Source organism: Tachyglossus aculeatus, chromosome 5 (assembly GCF_015852505.1).
Source record: "Tachyglossus aculeatus isolate mTacAcu1 chromosome 5, mTacAcu1.pri, whole genome shotgun sequence".
NCBI classification, from domain to species: Eukaryota; Metazoa; Chordata; class Mammalia; order Monotremata; family Tachyglossidae; genus Tachyglossus; species Tachyglossus aculeatus.
The window spans coordinates 19,443,140-19,460,314 of NC_052070.1; the positions used below are offsets into that span (position 1 = coordinate 19,443,140).

The window sequence follows — 17,175 nt, forward strand, 5'->3', positions numbered from 1 at the left end:
TAAAAAAAAACAAACCCATAATTATAATATTGCATTTACATATCTATTCTATTTATTTTATTTTGTTAGTATGTTTGCTTTTGTTCTCTGTCTCCCCCTTCTAGACTGTGAGCCCGCTGTTGGGTAGGGACTGTCTCTATGTGTTGCCGACTTGTACTTCCCAAGCGCTTAGTACAGTGCTCTGCACACAGTAAGTGCTCAATAAATACGTTTGATTGATTGATTTAATGCCTTTAGAAGAAAACTCATTTTGAGAGAATATTCTTTCAATGCCTGTCCAATGATTTACACCATTCCATAAAATTAGAGACTTCAAAATGAGCGTTTTTAGAATATACCACCTTGGCACTCATTGCGGTTGACTGTACAATCAAAACACATACAGTGTGAGACTCCGCATGAATCATCATAATAATAATAATGGCATTTATTAAGTGCTTACTATGTGCAAAGCACTGTTCTAAGAGCTGGGGAAGTTACAAGGTGATCAGGTTGTCCCACAGTCTTAATCCCCATTTTATAGATGAGGTAACTGAGGCACAGAAAAGTTGTGCCTTGCCCAAAGTCACACAGCTAATAATTGGCAGTCAGGATTTGAACACTTGACCTCTGACTCCAAAGCCCGGGCTCTTTTCACTGAGCCACATGTCCCCCCCCCAGCACCGCTGGTTTTTCCTAATTTTAATGCTCGGATTCTGAGTCTGCAAGACTGCTTGTTTCTGTTATTTTCCAACATGGTCGACGCTCTGTTTCCATATCTCATTTTGATAAAGCACCTGATAAACACCTCCCTCATCCCCACTGTAGGGCAGAAAGGGAGAAACATTGGTGCTTCTATTTTACCCAGGGAGACACGGAGAGAGATGGAAAAGATCTGACTTGCTCTAAGTCCCTTGCAGAACTGGGAAATCCGTCTGGACCATCGGAGCGCCAGGCTAGCCCATCTGATCGGTGCTGTCCCGCTTCCTTGGGAAGTTTGGCCCAACCTTCTAATCACCTCTGACATTCATAGAGAAATAAAAACCAAGTAGCCATGTCTGAAGTCACTTTTAATGGTAGAAACGAACGTGGTAATGCCGCCGAGGATGAACGTGTTTGTTGAGGAAGTAGTTTCAGCTTGTCTTTTAATGAGTACAAGGAGATCTGAGCAGCTGTTGAAACTCCGCAATATCTGCAGAACCCCTTTCCTGGTCTGCCTTTTGGCCCAGGCCTCTCTAAGTCACGTGAACGGATTAGATCATTAAAATAGTAGCCCTTTGTGGTTCCCTTCTCTACTCTCTGGGGGTGCTGAGAAAGACCAAAAGCCTGGGGGACCCTACAAGTGGGGAAAGTCAAGAAAATGATAGCCCACCAGGCAACTTGCTCTAGTAGGAAGAGCACGGAATGTGAGTCAGGAGACCCAGGTTCTAGTCCCAGTTCTGCCTCTGGCCTGCTGTGTGACCTCGGGCAAATTGCTTAATCTCTCTGTGCCTCAATTTCCTCAACTGTAAATTGGAGTTAAGATCCCTGCCCTTCCTCAGTCTTAGACTGTGGGCTAAGGACTGAGTCTGATCTGATTATCTTGTGTCTAGTATTTAGTGCTTGGGATGTAGTAAGTGCTTAATAAATATTATCCAGGACACCTGTTCCCCTCCTCACTAAGACTCAGTGCCCCGGCTGAGCTGCAAACTGAATTGGAGGAATCAATCAGTGGTATTTATTGAGCTCTTACTTTGTGCGTAGCACTGTGTTAAACTCTTAGGAATGCTACAGTACAGTCTGTGTGCTCCTACAGTTCTTCCTTCTTTATTGTAAGCTCATCATGGGCAGGGAATGTCTGTTTATTGTTGCATTGTACTCTCCCAAGCGCTTAGTACAGTGCTCTGCTCACATAAGCGTTCAATAAATACGACTGAAGGAATGAAAGAGTTTACTGTTCTTCTGCTGTCATCACATGGAAACTCGTTTGTACCAAAATGCCCAAATCCTGGCTTTGCCGTGCTTACTTCTGGCGGAACGTCATGATCCACAGGCAGAGGAAGAGGGGTCGGACGAAGCGTGGCCAGGAATGATCTCTCTGTGAGAGGCCCATGTGAAATGTAGTAGATGCCCTGACCGTCCAACAGTCCAGAACGACCGATGGCTCGAGCCAAGCACGTCCCCAAAGCGGCCGACCCTGTCCGGCCACTGCGGGGCCAGCCGCTCCCCCGATCCCCTGCCCTCGCTTTCACCAGTTAGAAAACTTCAATGTAAAATTAGCTTAAATTCCTTTGAAACTTTTAATTACAGGTAACTGCCGTTCGACAGTTCAGAAATGACAGCTTTCAAGTCTCATTGCTCCCGCGTAAAACCTCTATGATCGTCGAGATAAATCCTTGCGTCTCTTCCTATATACATATCTACACCAAAGTCTTTACTGGCGACCCCGGGGGTGAGGGGTGGGGCCACAGTCTTTACCCAATACTGCCCAGAAGGATTCGGAATTGTTGGATTCTGAAGGGAAAGGATGTTTTGGAGGAGGGGAAGGAAGCACTTAATGGGAAAACGGCAGTGGACACTGTAGCTGGATCCTTTTTTTCCCTCCATCAGAGTTCAACCCATCAGTGTTTCCACTAGGAGACATACCAAAGCAACCACCTCAAAAATGTCTGCAGTCCTAAAGTGCAATTGCTGCTGTGCAGTCATGTCAGACCAGGCATCAGGCTGGACAAAGTTCAAAGCAGAAACATCAAACGAGCACAGCTCATGACTGGGAATGGGGGCGGGAGGGGGCGGTGGACAGAGAGGGGGGGCATGAGTAAAAAGGAGCGATAATTCTGGGGTGGTCAAGTGCAACGAGAGAATAAATGTCCTTTCTTCAGGAAGGGAAAACCCGCAAATGGCCAGGGGGGGTTGGAGTTAGCAAAAATTCATTTTTGCTGATTTCTAGCTGAGGAAGTTCCAGTGTGGGACAGTACATAGGCACCCGATAAGGGGAAGAAAAACGGTGTAGCAATCTCTCCCGGGAGCTCCGTTCCCATACTGGTGGATGGCGCTTTCCCCCGGGGATTCCTGGAGTCTGGGTGCAGAAGAAGCACACTGGACCAAGGGCATCTGGTATGACGTGGCGCGTTTCTCCGGCCTGTCTGGGCTGGACCCGTCGCTGGGCCTCTGGCCGTTGTATAACAGGTATCGACTCCGGGCGTCCTGCTCCATCTTGAAGATCTCATACTCGGTATGAGGTAGCTTGATTCCCAGGGCCACGCAGCCGTTGGTGTGCGTCACGTCCTGCTGAACGCCGACTTGCCACGAGCCCTCCGCCCCGCACTCGTTGCCGTTGAACACGTTGAGGAGGGAGGCGGTGGCCGCGTCCATGGGGGTGACCTTCATGTGATTGACTGGAGGGGAGGAGGAGAGGGAAAGATTTAAGGATACACCACAGGGAAGTCAGAAGGTCTTTGATTTTAATCCCAACTCTGCAGCTTGTCTGCTGTGTGACTTTGGGCAAACCTGGGCCTCGGTTACCTCATCTATAAGATAGGGATTGAGACTGTAAGCCTCACGTGGAACTGGGACTGTGTCCAACCTGATTAGCTCCAGCACTTAGTATAGTGCCTGGCACAAAGTAAGCACTTAATAAATACCACAATTATTAGTATTAGTACTGCCTGTGGAAGGAAGCAGGCCATGGCAGAAGGCCAGAGCAGTTGCCACCAACATCCAACTTCCACAGATCAATCGACAATAGTATTTATTGAGCACATACTGTGTGCAGAGCACTGTACTAAGTGCTTCTGAGCATACGGTACACAGTGAGTGCTCAATAAATATGATGGAATGAATGAATGAGAAGCAGCGTGGCTCAGTGGAAAGAGCATGGGTTTTGGAATCAGAGGTCACGGGTTCAAATCTCTGCTCTGCCACTTGTCAGCTGGGTGACTTTGGGCAAGTCACTTCACTTCTCTGGGCCTCAGTTACCTCATCTGTAAAATGGGGATTAAGACTGTGAGCCCCCCGTGGGACAACCTGATCACCTTGTAACCTTCCCAGCACTTAGAACAGTGCCTTGCACATAGTAAGCGCTTAATAAATGCCAAAAAAAATGAATACGGTTCAATAAATTCACTACAGATGACTCTAGTTTGCTGACAACTAAATGTGAATACCTGAATACCACCCCACTCAACAACAAAAACATTTGAGACAAGGAATGAGTTTAATTTTTTGCTTTAAACATGTTGCTATTGTGGTTGGTAAAAATTTGTTGTACTTCTCAAACATTTTGCGTCCCAAATCCCAAAATCTCAGGCACACTACCATTACTGGAACCCTAGAAAATCTTTTCTTTAAAGGTGGGTGGCTAGACTTTAAAGTGTTCATCTCCTAGAAAAACAGGCGTCTATGGCTCTCCAAAGAAACAAACCAGTGGAAAGTGGAATCAGTCAAGCAATTTGCCCTCAGTAGTATTTGTTTGTTTGTTCGTTTTAGAGGTATTTGTTAAGCACTTACTATGTGCCAGTCACCATACTAAACTCTGGGATAGGTATAAGCTTAATCAAATTGGACACAGTCCATGTCTCACGTGGGGCTCACAACTTAAATCCCCATCTTAAAGATGAGGTAACTTAGACAAAGAGAAGCGATGTACATATTTATTGTATATATTTTTGTACATATTTATTACTCTATTTTACTTGTACATATCTATTCTATTTATTTTATTTTGTTAGTATGTTTGGTTTTGTTCTCTGTCTCCCCCTTTTAGACTGTGAGCCCACTGTTGGGTAGGGACTGTCTCTATATGTTGCCAGCTTGTACTTCCCAAGCACTTAGTACAGTGCTCTGCACACAGTAAGCGCTCAATAAATACGATTGATGACGATTGATGATGATGATGAGACATTCCCAAGATGAGAAGCAGCATGGCCTAATGGATAGGGCACGGGCCCGGGGGTCAGAATGACCCGGGTTTTAATCCCGGCTCCACCGCTTTTCTGCTGTGTGGCCTTCCCTGTGCCTCAGTTACCTCATCTATAAAGTGGGAATCAAGACTGTGAGCCCCGTGTAAGACATGAACTGTGCCCAACTGATTATCTTGTACCCCTTACCCCTTAGAACAATATCTGGCACATATTAAGTGCTTAACAAATACCATTTTAAAAAAAAGTCACACAGCAGACAAGCAGCAGAGCCGGGTTTAGAACCCAGGTCCTATCACTCCCAGGCCCACACTCTTTCCACTAGGCCAGGCTACTTCTCTTGTTTGGTGCTTACTCTATGCAGAGCACTGTATTAAGTGTTTGGGGGTGTTAGTGTGATCCAATCCTGCCCTCAAGCAGCTTACAATCTTCACCAATTCACTGCATTGCCTGGCTCACTTATCGGAATGTAAATCAATGTAAGTTTAGGACTTCAGAACATTCTGCCAGGCAACATCCTCAGATCAGTGGGGAACTTGGATGTTAATAAGATGTTGCTGACAACACATTTTGGTAGGGACTGTCTCTATATGTTGCCAACTTGTATTTCCCAAGCGCTTAGTACACTGCTCTGCACACAGTAGGCGCTCAATAAATATGATTGATGATGATGATGATGATGAACACATGGACACTAACTATTCTAGAAGCTGTTTCGCAGAAGAGAATCTGAGTTTTCTGATCCATCATCTCCCCCAACCAATGAGTCTACTTTCGTGTATTCCTCTGGACCCCAGGCTCTGAGACTGTGAGCCCACTGTTGGGTAGGTACCGTCTCTATATGTTGCCAGCTTGTACTTTCCATGTGCTTAGTACAGTGCTCTGCACACAGTAAGTGCTCAATAAATACGATTGATTGATTGATTGAGACCTGGGAGGAACAAACTCCAGACAAGGAAGGATTTTAAGAATGATTGAACTGGGCACTCACTGGGTGCGGCACTGGACTAGTCAAAATAATTGTGGTATCTGTTAAGCGCTTACTGTGTGTCCGACACTGTTCTAACCACTGGGGTAGATACAAGCTAATCGGGTTGGACACAGTACCTGTCCCGCATGGGGCTCACAGTCTTAATCCCCATTTTACAGTTGAGATAACTGAGGCATAGAGAAATTAAGTGACTTGCCCAAGGTCACACAGCAGACAAGTGTCAGAGCCAGGATTAGAACCCAGGTCCTTCTGATTTCCAGGCCCCTGTTCTATCCATTAGGCTAGGCTACTTCACTCGACTACGTCAGGTCACTGCTGTCCTAGCCCAACCTCAACAAATTATGCCATGCTCATTGCTCGGATGGAAGTACCAGATGCTCTCTGTCTTTGACTTTCCCCTCTGTTAGTTTTAATTTATTGGATGTCTTAGTATGATATATTTCTATCTCCTGCATCTGTACTGGATAATTGCATGTTTGATAACCTACTCACCAGCATTTGCTTTTTACTCGTCACAAGTAGGCAAGTGTTTTGGACCCTGGTTATGACCTCAGATGGGGAAGTAAGATCTGCCTGGCTCAAAGGAAGACAAGGGGGAAGGATTATCACTAACTCATCTACATTTTCCCCTTTCCTCCTCCTTTTCATCGGTAATTTATTTTAGTTGTCTCTCTCTCTCTCTGGCTAGACTGTAAACTAGTTGAGGGCAGGGACCATGCTTACTAAATCTATTGGACTTTCCCAAGTGCTGAGTCCAGTACCCAGCACATAGTAGGCACTTAATGAATACAGCTGATTGATTGATTTGTTCTGTGCAAACTACTCAGCCGGGTAATACAGGCAGTAGATGGAACTTTCTCCTTCTCGGCTCCTTACAGGCGCTTTGTTGTCCCTTGGGGACTCAGAAAGGAGAGTTATGCTCCCTTCCCCAGTTCCCCCATTAGGGAAGCTGCGACGCTTAATGGAAAAAGCACAGGTTTAAGAGTCAGAAGACCTGGGTTCTAATTCCGGCTCCGGCACTTGTCTGCTGTGTGACCTTGGGCAAGCACTTAACTACTCTGTGCCTCGGTTCCCTCATCTGAAATTTAATCCTACTCCTTCCTACTTAGACTGTGAGACCTGTGTGGGCCAGGTACTGTGTCCAATCTGATTATTTTGTATCTACTCCAGTGCTTAGTTCAGTGCTTGGCACATAGTAAGTGCTTAAAAAGTACAACAATAATATGAATAATAATAATAATGCTCATTGTTAATCTTCCCCAAGTTCCCCATGGTGTTCTGAGGAAGTGAGGGACACCTTTTAGCATCCTGGATGTAAGCCTGTAATTCTATCAATCGAGAGTATCTATTGAGGAAGCAGCATGGCGTAATGGATAGAGCAAGGGCCTGGGTTCTAATCCTGACTCTGCCACTTGTCTGATGAGAGACCTAGGGCAAGTCACTTCTCTGGGCCTCAGTTCCCTCATCTGGAAAATGGGGATTAAGACTGTGAGCCCCACATGGGACAGGGGCTGTGTCCAACCTGATTTTCTTGTATCCACCCCAGTGCTTAACCCCGTGCCTGACACATAGTAAGCACATAACAAATACTATCACTATTGAGCACTTACTCTGGGAGAGTTAAATACAGTAGAGTTGGTAACCACTATCCCTGCCCTCCAGGAGCTTATATTTTGTCTTATGTTGAGAGGTGGTGGAAGCTCCTATTGGGCAGGGAATGTGCCTGCTATCTCTCCAGCACTTAGCTCAGTGGTCTGCACATAGCAACCACTCAATAAATACCATTGCTCGATTGATTGAGACCCGATGTGGGCAAGCAAGGCTTTCCCCAGGCTCTTCGGGCTCATTTCCCTTGGAGGGCCAGGACTACTGCTTAAGAGAAGCAGCGTGGCTCAGTGGAAGGAGAACGGGCTTTGGAGTCAGAGGTCATGGGTTCAAATCCCTGTCTGCCAATTGTCAGCTGTGTGACTTTGGGCAAGTCACTTAACTTCTCTAGGCCTCAGTTCCCTCATCTGTAAAATGGGGATGAAGGCTGTGAGCCCCATGTGGGACAACCTAATCACCTTGTATCCGCCCCAGTGCTTAAAACAGTGCTTTGCTCATAGTAAGCACTTAATAAATGCCATCATCATCATCATCATCATTATTGTAACCTCTCCAGCAGTTAGAACAGTGCTTTGCACATAGTAAGCACTTAATAAATACCATTATTATTATTACCAAGTGTTCCCTTCTGCCTCCAAACCATTCCAGAAACCCAACTGCCATCTCTTTCCTCCACATCCCACAGAGCACTCCACAATCTCCTTGAAAACATGGTCCCGTGTCTCTAACGCCTGACTGCCTTGGGGAAATCGTAAGGTCCCTCTCCCCTACCATTTCTCCTTGTCCCCCCCCCCGGACTCTCCACCCACCCCGGCGCGGGCTCAGGCGGCCGGCCTACCTTTGAAGACGAACTCGGTGCCCCCCATGACGCCGGAGGAGTGCACACCGCGGCTGTATCGGCCCTTGGCGTAGATGGTGAAGGTGGGGTGCTTGCAGATGGGGTCCGAGTAGTGGTAGTAGTGGCCCTCCCATGTGTTGTTGTTGTCGTGGAAGATGAAGTGGCGGGTGAGGAAGAGCACCTCGGGGCGGACCTCACAGCGCTGGCTCACCCACTCGCCGTGCAGCCCCACCGTCAGGTCGGCCTTCGGGGGCAGGATCGGGGGATGGCGCTCGTCGGAGCGGTAGATGATCCTGCAGGCTATGCAGGCGTGGTCATGATTCTGAAATCCAGAAGAGACCTGAAAGGCTAGTGACCTTTCATGGTGGTGGGCGTGGATAATAATAATAACAATGGTGGCATTTATGAAGCACTTACTACGTGCCAAGCACTGTTCTAAGTGCGGGGGGGATACAACGTGATCAGGTTGTCCCACATGGGGCTCACAGTCTTAATCCTCATTTCACAGATGAGGTCACTGAGGCACAGAGAAGTTAAGTGACTTGCCCAAAGTTACACAGCTGACAAGTGGCAGAGCCGGGATTAGAACCCATGACCTCTGACTCCAAAGCCCGTGCTCCTTCCACTGTGCCACGCTGCTTCTCTTAAGCAGTAGTCCTGGCCCTCTAAGGGAAATGAGCCCAAAGAGCCTGGGGAAAGCCTTGCTTGCCCACATCGGGTCTCAATCAATCGAGCAATGGTATTTATTGAGTGGTTGCTATGTGCAGACCACTGAGCTAAGTGCTGGAGAGATAGCAGGCACATTCCCTGCCCCTTTTGTCTCCCCCTTTTAGACTGTGAGCCCACTGTTGGGTAGGGACTGTCCCTATGTGTTGCCAATTTGTACTTCCCAAGCGCTTAGTACAGTGCTCTGCACATAGTAAGCGCTCAATAAATACGATTGATTGATTGATTGATTGATGACCTCTGGCTCCCAAGCCCGGGCTCTTTCCACTGAGCAACACTGCTTCTCAGCACTGGGGAGGATACAAGGTGATCAGGTTGTCCCGCGTGGGGCTCACGGTCTTAATCCCCATTTTACTGATGAGGTTACTGAGGCACAGGGAAATTAAGTGACTTTCCCAAAGTCACACAGCAGAGTAGTGGCAGAGCTGGGATTAGAACCCATGACCTTCTGGATCCCAGGCCTGTGCTCTATCCACTGTGCCATGCTACTTCTTCAGATGGCAGATGGCTTCAAGGAGCAGACTGCAGCTCGTGCTCAGGGTTTTAAGTCAAGCCTGTTAGGCTATGAGATCCTTGAGGGCAGGGTTATTCATTCAGTTGCATTTATTAAGTGTTTACTGTTTGCAGAGCACTGTACTAAGCACTTGGGAAAGCAGAACATAATAAACAGTGACAAACCCTGCCAACAACGAGCTCACAGTCTAGAGGGGGAAAAGAACATTTTACAGCTGAGGAAACGGAGGCACAGAGCAGTTCAGTGGCTTGCTCAAAGTTGAGCCAGAATTAGAACCCAGACCTCCTGCTTCTCACTATTGGTGGAGGGAACGGTCATATGGTCCACTAACCATAACTGTTCCTTCAGCTGTTGCTGCGATGCTTTAAAGGAAGGGAAATGTCTCATTTCAGGAGAGGGGACACATTCACGGTGTCTGGCACAAATGGAACCAAAATCCCTCGTCTTATCGAACAGTTAGTAACCAAGAAGCCGCTTCAAGTCCGGGTTATATCAGGATGGGAAAACTGAGGTAACTTTCCTCTCACTTTCTTTGGACATCTGGTGTCTACTGTGTCGTGCTCTCCAAAGTGCTTAGCGAAGTGCTCTGCACAAAGTGAATGTTTAATGAGTACCATTGATTTTTCCATCCAATCGCCAGGAGAGCCCCTGGAGGAACCATTTAGTTGTGACTTATTATTCTGACATTCAGCCCTTCGATGCAGAAACTCCTTTGCCAAGTGCTGTAGAGGGGTTGAAAGATCTTCACTGGGATACTTTAACTGAGCTTTAATTGTACCTCAATCTCCTCTATCTCACCGCCAACCTCTTGCCCATTCCCCACCTCTGGCCTGCATCACCCTCCCTCTTCATATTCAACAGAAAAACACTCTCTTCACCGTAACAGCCTTTTTTATGTAGTTGTTAAGTGCTTACTATGTGCCAGGCACTGTTCTAAGAGCTGGGGTAAATACAAGGTGATTGGGTAGGAAACAGTCCCTGTCCCTCATGGGGCTCAGAGTCTTAATCCCCATTTTACAGATGAGGTAACTGACGCATGGAGAAGTCAAGTGACTTGCCCAAGATCACACAGCCAACAGACACGTGGCAGAGCCAGGACTGGAACCCAGGTCCTTCTGACGCCCAGACCCGTGCTTTATCCACTAGACCGCACTGCTTCTCACTTCTAGACTGTGAGTCCGCTGTTGGGTAGGGACCATCTCTGTATGTTGCAAACTTGTACTTTCCAAGAGCTTAGTACAGTGCTCTGCATACAGTAAGTGCTCAATAAATGATTGAATGAATGAATCCTTTTGAAGGCACATTTCCTCCAAGAGGCTTTCCCTGACTAAGCCCTCGTTTCGTCCTCTGCCACTCCCTTCTGCATCTCCCTTGCACTTGGATTTGCTCCCTTTATTTGTCCCTCCCTTAGCCCCACAACATCATCATCATCATCATCAATCATATTTATTGAGCATTTACTGTGTGCGGAGCACTGTACTAAGCGCTTGGGAAGTACAAGTTGGCAACATATAGAGACAGTCCCTACCCAACAGTGGGCTCACAGTCTAAAAGGGGGAGATAGAGAACAAAACCAAGCATACTAACAAAATAAAATAAATAGAATAGATATGTACAAGTAAAATAAATAAGTAAATAAATAGAGTAACAAATATGTACAAACATATATACATATATACAGGTGCAGTGGGGAAGGGAAGGACGTAAGATGGGGGAGATGGAGAGGGGGACGAGAAGGAGAGGAAGGAAGGGGCTCAGTCTGGGAAGGCCTCCTGGAGGAGGTGAGCTCTCAGTAGGGCCTTGAGGAGGGGAGTAACATGCCCAGAGCGTTTCTGGACAAAGACAGTCCAGGCAGCAGCATGAAGTATGGATTGAAGTAACAACACTTATGTACATCCGTGGCTCAGTGGAAAGAGCCTGGGCTTGGGAGTCAGAGGTCATGGGTTCTAATCCCAGCTCTGCCATTTGTCTAATTTGTGACCTCGGGCAAGTCACTTCACTTCTCTGTGCCTCAGTTCCCTCATCTGTAAAATGGGGATTAAGACTGTGAGCCTCATGTGGGACAACCTGACTACCTTGAAACCCCCCAGCACTTAGAACAGTGCTTTGCACATAGTAAGCACTTTACAAATGCCAACATTATTATTATTATTATCTTTATAATGTATTCATGTTAATATCTGTCTCCCCCTCTAAACTGTAAGCTCACTGTGGGCAAGGAATGTGTCAGATGCATAGTACTCTCCCAAGCACTTAGTATAGTCCTCTGCCCACAGAAAGTTCTCAACAAATACAATTGATTGATTGATTGACTCAAGGGGACTCTCAGTCTAAAGGGGCAGGAGGGAGGAGTACTGATACCAGACACACAAGGGGAGAAACAATGGGAAATTCAACAAAACAGCAACAAGCACAGCAGTACCAAGCTGCTGCGAGGAGATGTCCTCAAGCTTCTCACTGTTTCTGGTGGGGCCATCCAGGTGTAAGAAAGCACAATAATAATAATAATAATGGTGTATTTGTTAAGCATTTACTATGTGCCACGCACTGTACTAAGCACTGGGGTGCAAGCAAATAGATTTGGACACAGTCGCTGTCCCATGTGGTGCTCACAGTCTCAAATCCCCACTTTACAGACGCGATAACTGAGACACAGAGAAATTATTTGACTCGCCCAAGGTCACACAGCAGACAGGTGGCAGAGCCAGAATTAGAACCTATGACCTTCTGAGTCCCAGGCCCATGCTCTACCCATTACTCCGTGCTGCTGCTTCTCCTTCTCCTCCTTCTAAAGCAGTAGGTAGGAACTTCTTATTGCTTGCCCTCTGATTGAAGAAGGGGAGGAAAGGGGCTGCCATGGCTGTCAGCCACCTCCTAAAATAATAGTTGTGGTGTGTGGTAAGCGCTTACTATACCCCAAGCGTGCACTAAGCACTGGGGTAGATTCAAAACAATCAAGTTGTACTCAGTCCCTGTCCCTCACTAGGCTCACAGTTTGGTTAGGAGGGAGTAGTATTTACTCCCCATTTTACAGATGTAGAAACTGAAGCACAAAGAAGTTGAGGAACTTACCCAAGTTCACACAACAGGCAGATTCGAACCCAGGTCCTCTGACTCCCAGCCCACAGCACTTTCCACTAGGTGCGTTGCTTCCTGGCAGATACCAGAGACCTCATGGCAGAGGATCAGGACCAGCAGGAAAATCGAGTGTGTTTATGATCTGCAGGGTGTCATACTTCCATGTGATATAAATTTATGATATGTGGATGGAAATCTCTCCTGCTGAAATCCTTCACCATCTCCAATCCTCCAAGCCTTAAAAGCAGGACTCTAATCATGCCTTCATCAATGATCAATCGTATTTTTTGAGCGCTTACTGTGTGCAGAGCACTGTACTAAGTGCTTGGGAAGTACAAGTTGGCAACATAACATGCCTTGGTACAGTGCTTTGCACACAGTAAATACAATTGAACAAATGACCTTTTGGGACTTGTGAAATGTCTTCCCCCTCCATCACAAACGCGTTTACTGCAACCCAGAGCACAGCACTAATTTTCAAAGAAATACAAATTCTTCAGCTACAAAAATTGCCTAATTCCAACCCCAAAGCAAGTACGCCTGGGAGCCAGTCTCCTGGCTGCAAATAGTGAATCTTTAGAGAGGAAACAAATTCCCTCAGTAAAACAAAGACTGCAGATAAACCTGTGGAGAAGGAAGAGATCTATTATACGCATTCTCTTTCGGAGTCCATCCGATCAGCAGAATGGAGATTTTTTAGGATCCTAATAAGAGTCTGGCTTTAGAAACTTTAAGAATATTAGCTAGTGTAATAGATCACTGCAGTGTGAGAAGCAGCCTGGCCTGATAGATAGAGAAGCAGTGTGGCTCAGTGGAAAGAGCCCGGGCATGGGAGTCAGAGGTCATTGGTTCAAATCCCGACTCTGCCACATGCCTGCTGTGTGACCTTGGGCAAGTCACTTAACTTCTCTGAGCCTCAGTTCCCTCATCTGTAAAATGGGGATTAAGACTGTAAGCCCCACGTGAGACAACCTGATTACCTTGTATCCCCCCCAGCGCTTAGAACAGTGTTTTGCACATAGTAAGCGCTAAACCAATGCCATCACTATTATAGAGCACAGGTTTGGGAGTCAGAGGGACCTGGGTTTTAATCCTGACTCCTCCACTTGTCTATGTGAGCTTGAGCAAGCCACTTCATTCCTGTGTGCCTAAGTTACCGCATCTGTAAAATGGGGATTGAAACTGTGAGCCCCACATGGGACGGGTACTGTGTCCAACCTGATTTGTATCCAGCACTTAGTACAGTGCTTGGTACACACTAAGTTCTTTATAAATGCTATCATTATTATTATTATTACTCTGTGACCTTGGGCAAGTCACTTCACATCCTGTTGGCTCAGTTACCTCATCTGTAAAATAATAATAAAAATGATTATGGTACTTAAGTGCTTACTATATGTCAGGCACTGTTTCTGAGTGCTGGGGTAGATATGAGGTAATCAGAAAGACATGGTCCCTGTCTCCAATGGGGCTCACAGTCTTAATTTCCATTTTACAGATGAGGTAACTGAGGCCCAGAAAAGTGACGTGACTTGCCTAAGATCACACAGCAGACATGAGGCAGAGCCAGAATTAGAACCCAGGTCCTCCTGACTCCTGGGCCTGTGCTCTATCTACTAAGCCATGCTGCTTCTCTATGGGGATTAAGACTGTGAGCCCCATGTGGGGCAGGGGCTGTTTCTGACCTAATTTGCTTGTATCCACTCCATCCCTTAGTGCAGTGCCTGGCACATAGTAAGTGCTTAACCGATACCACAGTGATTATTATTAGATGATCCTTTCCTTCTCAGCTCCTGCGCTGTGAGGCAAGTGCTGGACTCTCGAGGTTTTCTGAGGCAGGATGGGGGAAGGAGGAGCTGAATCTTTCAGCTGGGACGTGAACGCCGAGAGTGCAGCCCCTCAGCTGGGTCTGGGGCTTTGACCAGGGGCCGGGCAGGGCTGGAAGCTCAGTCCGGCTGCATGGGGCAGGGCAGCGGAGGCGGCCGACGTCAGAGATCGTGGCGGGGGTCACGGTCCCGGCCACAGTCTCATTTGTTTTTCAGCATCCTCGGACTCCCGGCACCAGAAACAGGAACCATAAAGGCCTTCCTGAGTTTCCCAGTGGCAGCTCGGCTGGGTCCTTAGGCCGTTTTCGGCGGGAGACAGGAAGACGAAGGGAAGAGGGTGGTGGAGCCACCCTGCCTGGCCCTCTCCACCCCAGCGCTCCTTTATGGAGATGGCAATCTGAGCCCAGCAATCTGCTGCTCCCCTGGCTGAGCCATCCTGGGGCTGCCGCGTATGAAAGACAGTGTTTTCTCGGTTAATGTCACGCGTGGCTTAGAATTGATCAATCAATCAATCAATCGTATTTATTGAGCGCTTACTGTGTGCAGAGCACTGTACTAAGCGCTTGGGAAGTACAAGTTGGTAACATATAGAGACAGTCCCTACTCAACAGTGGGCTCACAGTCTAAAACTGATGAGACCAAAGAGCTGCAACATTGGGAAAGCAAAGGCCAAGGCTTGAGGGGCCCTGGGTTCGCTTGTGTAGGCCTCTGAGCATTTTCAAACAAAGGTCCTCATGAGACCAAAGGGCTGCGGCATTGGGAAAGAAAAGGCCAAGGCTTGAAGGGCCCCAGGTTCGCTTGTGTAGGCCTCTGAGCTTTTTCAAACAAAGGTCCTCATTTGGCTGGGGATGGACCTCTGGCCTAGTGGTGTTAAATGGTCAAAGGTCCGGAGATGAAAGGCGACAAGGTCCGGAGATGAAAGGCGATGAAATTCAGGCTCCACTGTTTATGAGCCGGAGAAAAAGATGCTTGGGAAAGCCCTGTCTGGGCTCATAGGTGCCCGGTGCAGGTGGGAGTGAAGTGGGGGGCCGCAGCCTGGAATCAGAGCCTGCTGCTTCCCAGCCAGGGGCTTCTTGTCTTTACCTTTTATTGGGCGCTGACAAACAGTGCTGAGAAGCACCAGCTCATTTTTGACTCAACCCCTCAGTTGCTGTGGAAAGGTAGAAGCCTTGAAGGTTGGAGGCTTTCTGGGAGCCCCCAACTCCACCCCAGAAATGGGCCACCACTGTTTTTCTCCTCCTTCCTCCCCCTTCCCGTAACTGTTGACACAAATGAACAGATTCTGGCATGGCCGACAACGGACATAGGAAGGACAGTCTACATGGTTGGCTCTAGAATTTCCCACCCCTAACAAGCTATCAAGCTATGGTAGCCTCTCTGTTTGAATAATGGAAAAGACTAAGGATTTTTATGAGCAGAAAGAATCTTATTACGATATTTATGGGGAGAGGGAGGGGAAGAAGAAGGAAGGCCTGTGTTTCCAACAGGGTATTTGCACCTGGAAAACTCTTCTTTCCTGGGCTTCCTCACTACCTGCCTAATAATAATAACAACCACAGTAATAGTTAAGCAGTTATATGGGCCACTCATTGTACCTTGCAGTGGAGTAGATACAATGAAGTCAGATCAGACAAAGTCCCTGTCCCAATGGGGCTGACAGTCTAAAGTGTAGGCAGAACAAGTTATTGCCACAATTTACCCATGAGGAAACTGAGGTACCAAGAAGTTAAGTGTTTGCCCAGGGTTACATAGTAGACAATTGTCAGATCCGGAATTAGAACCAGGTCCTTTGACTCCCTCTTGGACTCAGTTCCAGACACACTTCATGGAAGCCATGGACACAGCTCACTGTGCGAAGGGAATGTGTCTGTTATATTATGTCATACTCTACCAAGTGCTTAGTACAGTGCTCTGCACACAATAAATATGATTGATTGATTGACATACGCATCAACTCTAGGCCCGATTACTCAGGCATCTTGAGCACAGGGAGTGGATAATCTTCATTCTTTTCACCATCTCTAAATAGGTTAAATCAAGCAAATTAACAGGCACCCCTCACCCCACAGCAGCTCTAATAATAATAATAATAATAATGCTAGTATTAAGTGCTTACTATGTGCCAGTGACTGTACTAAGCACTGAAGTATATACAAGATAATCAGTTTGGACACTTCTTGTCCCCATGGGGCTCACAGTCTTAATCCCTATTTTAGATGAGGCAACTGAGGCCCAGAGAAGTTAAGTGACTTACCCAAGGTCACATAGCAGACAACTTGCAGAGCTGGGATTAGAGAACCACAGTCCTTCCTGTCTCACAAGCCCAACCTTAGCGTTATCCTTGACTCCTCATTCAACCCACATATTCAGTCCATCACCAAATCCTGTCAGTTCCACCTTCACAACATTGCTAAAATCTGCCCTTTCCTCTCCATCCATACTGCTACCATGTTAATATTATCTCTCATCCTATCCCGCCTGGATTAGTGCATCAGCCTCCTTGCTGATCTTCCAGACTCTTGTCTCTCCCCACTCCAGTCCACACTTCACTCTGCTTAATTATTATTATTATTAATAATAATAATGATGGCATTTATTAAGCACTGACTATGTGCAAAGCACTGTTCTAAGCACTGAGCAGGTTACAAGGTGATCAGATTGTCCCATGGGGGGCTCACAGACTTCATCCCCATTTTACAGATGGGGGAACTGAAGCCCAG

The 17,175-nt window shown here is 47.0% G+C and overlaps 1 protein-coding gene across 1 annotated transcript in view; it reads right to left on the bottom strand.

The window, feature by feature from the left end:
• Positions 1–1,032: 1,032 nt before the first annotated feature.
• APCDD1 (APC down-regulated 1) overlaps positions 1,033–17,175 on the bottom strand; it is a 55,431-nt gene continuing 39,288 nt past the window's right edge. The window contains exons 4-5 of the mRNA XM_038747408.1: positions 8,312–8,633; positions 1,033–3,356 (exon numbers count right to left, since the gene is read on the bottom strand). Of these exons, the coding sequence (XP_038603336.1) occupies positions 2,905–3,356; positions 8,312–8,633 (774 nt within the window). The 3' untranslated portion in view covers positions 1,033–2,904. The remainder of the gene's footprint in view (positions 3,357–8,311; positions 8,634–17,175) is intronic.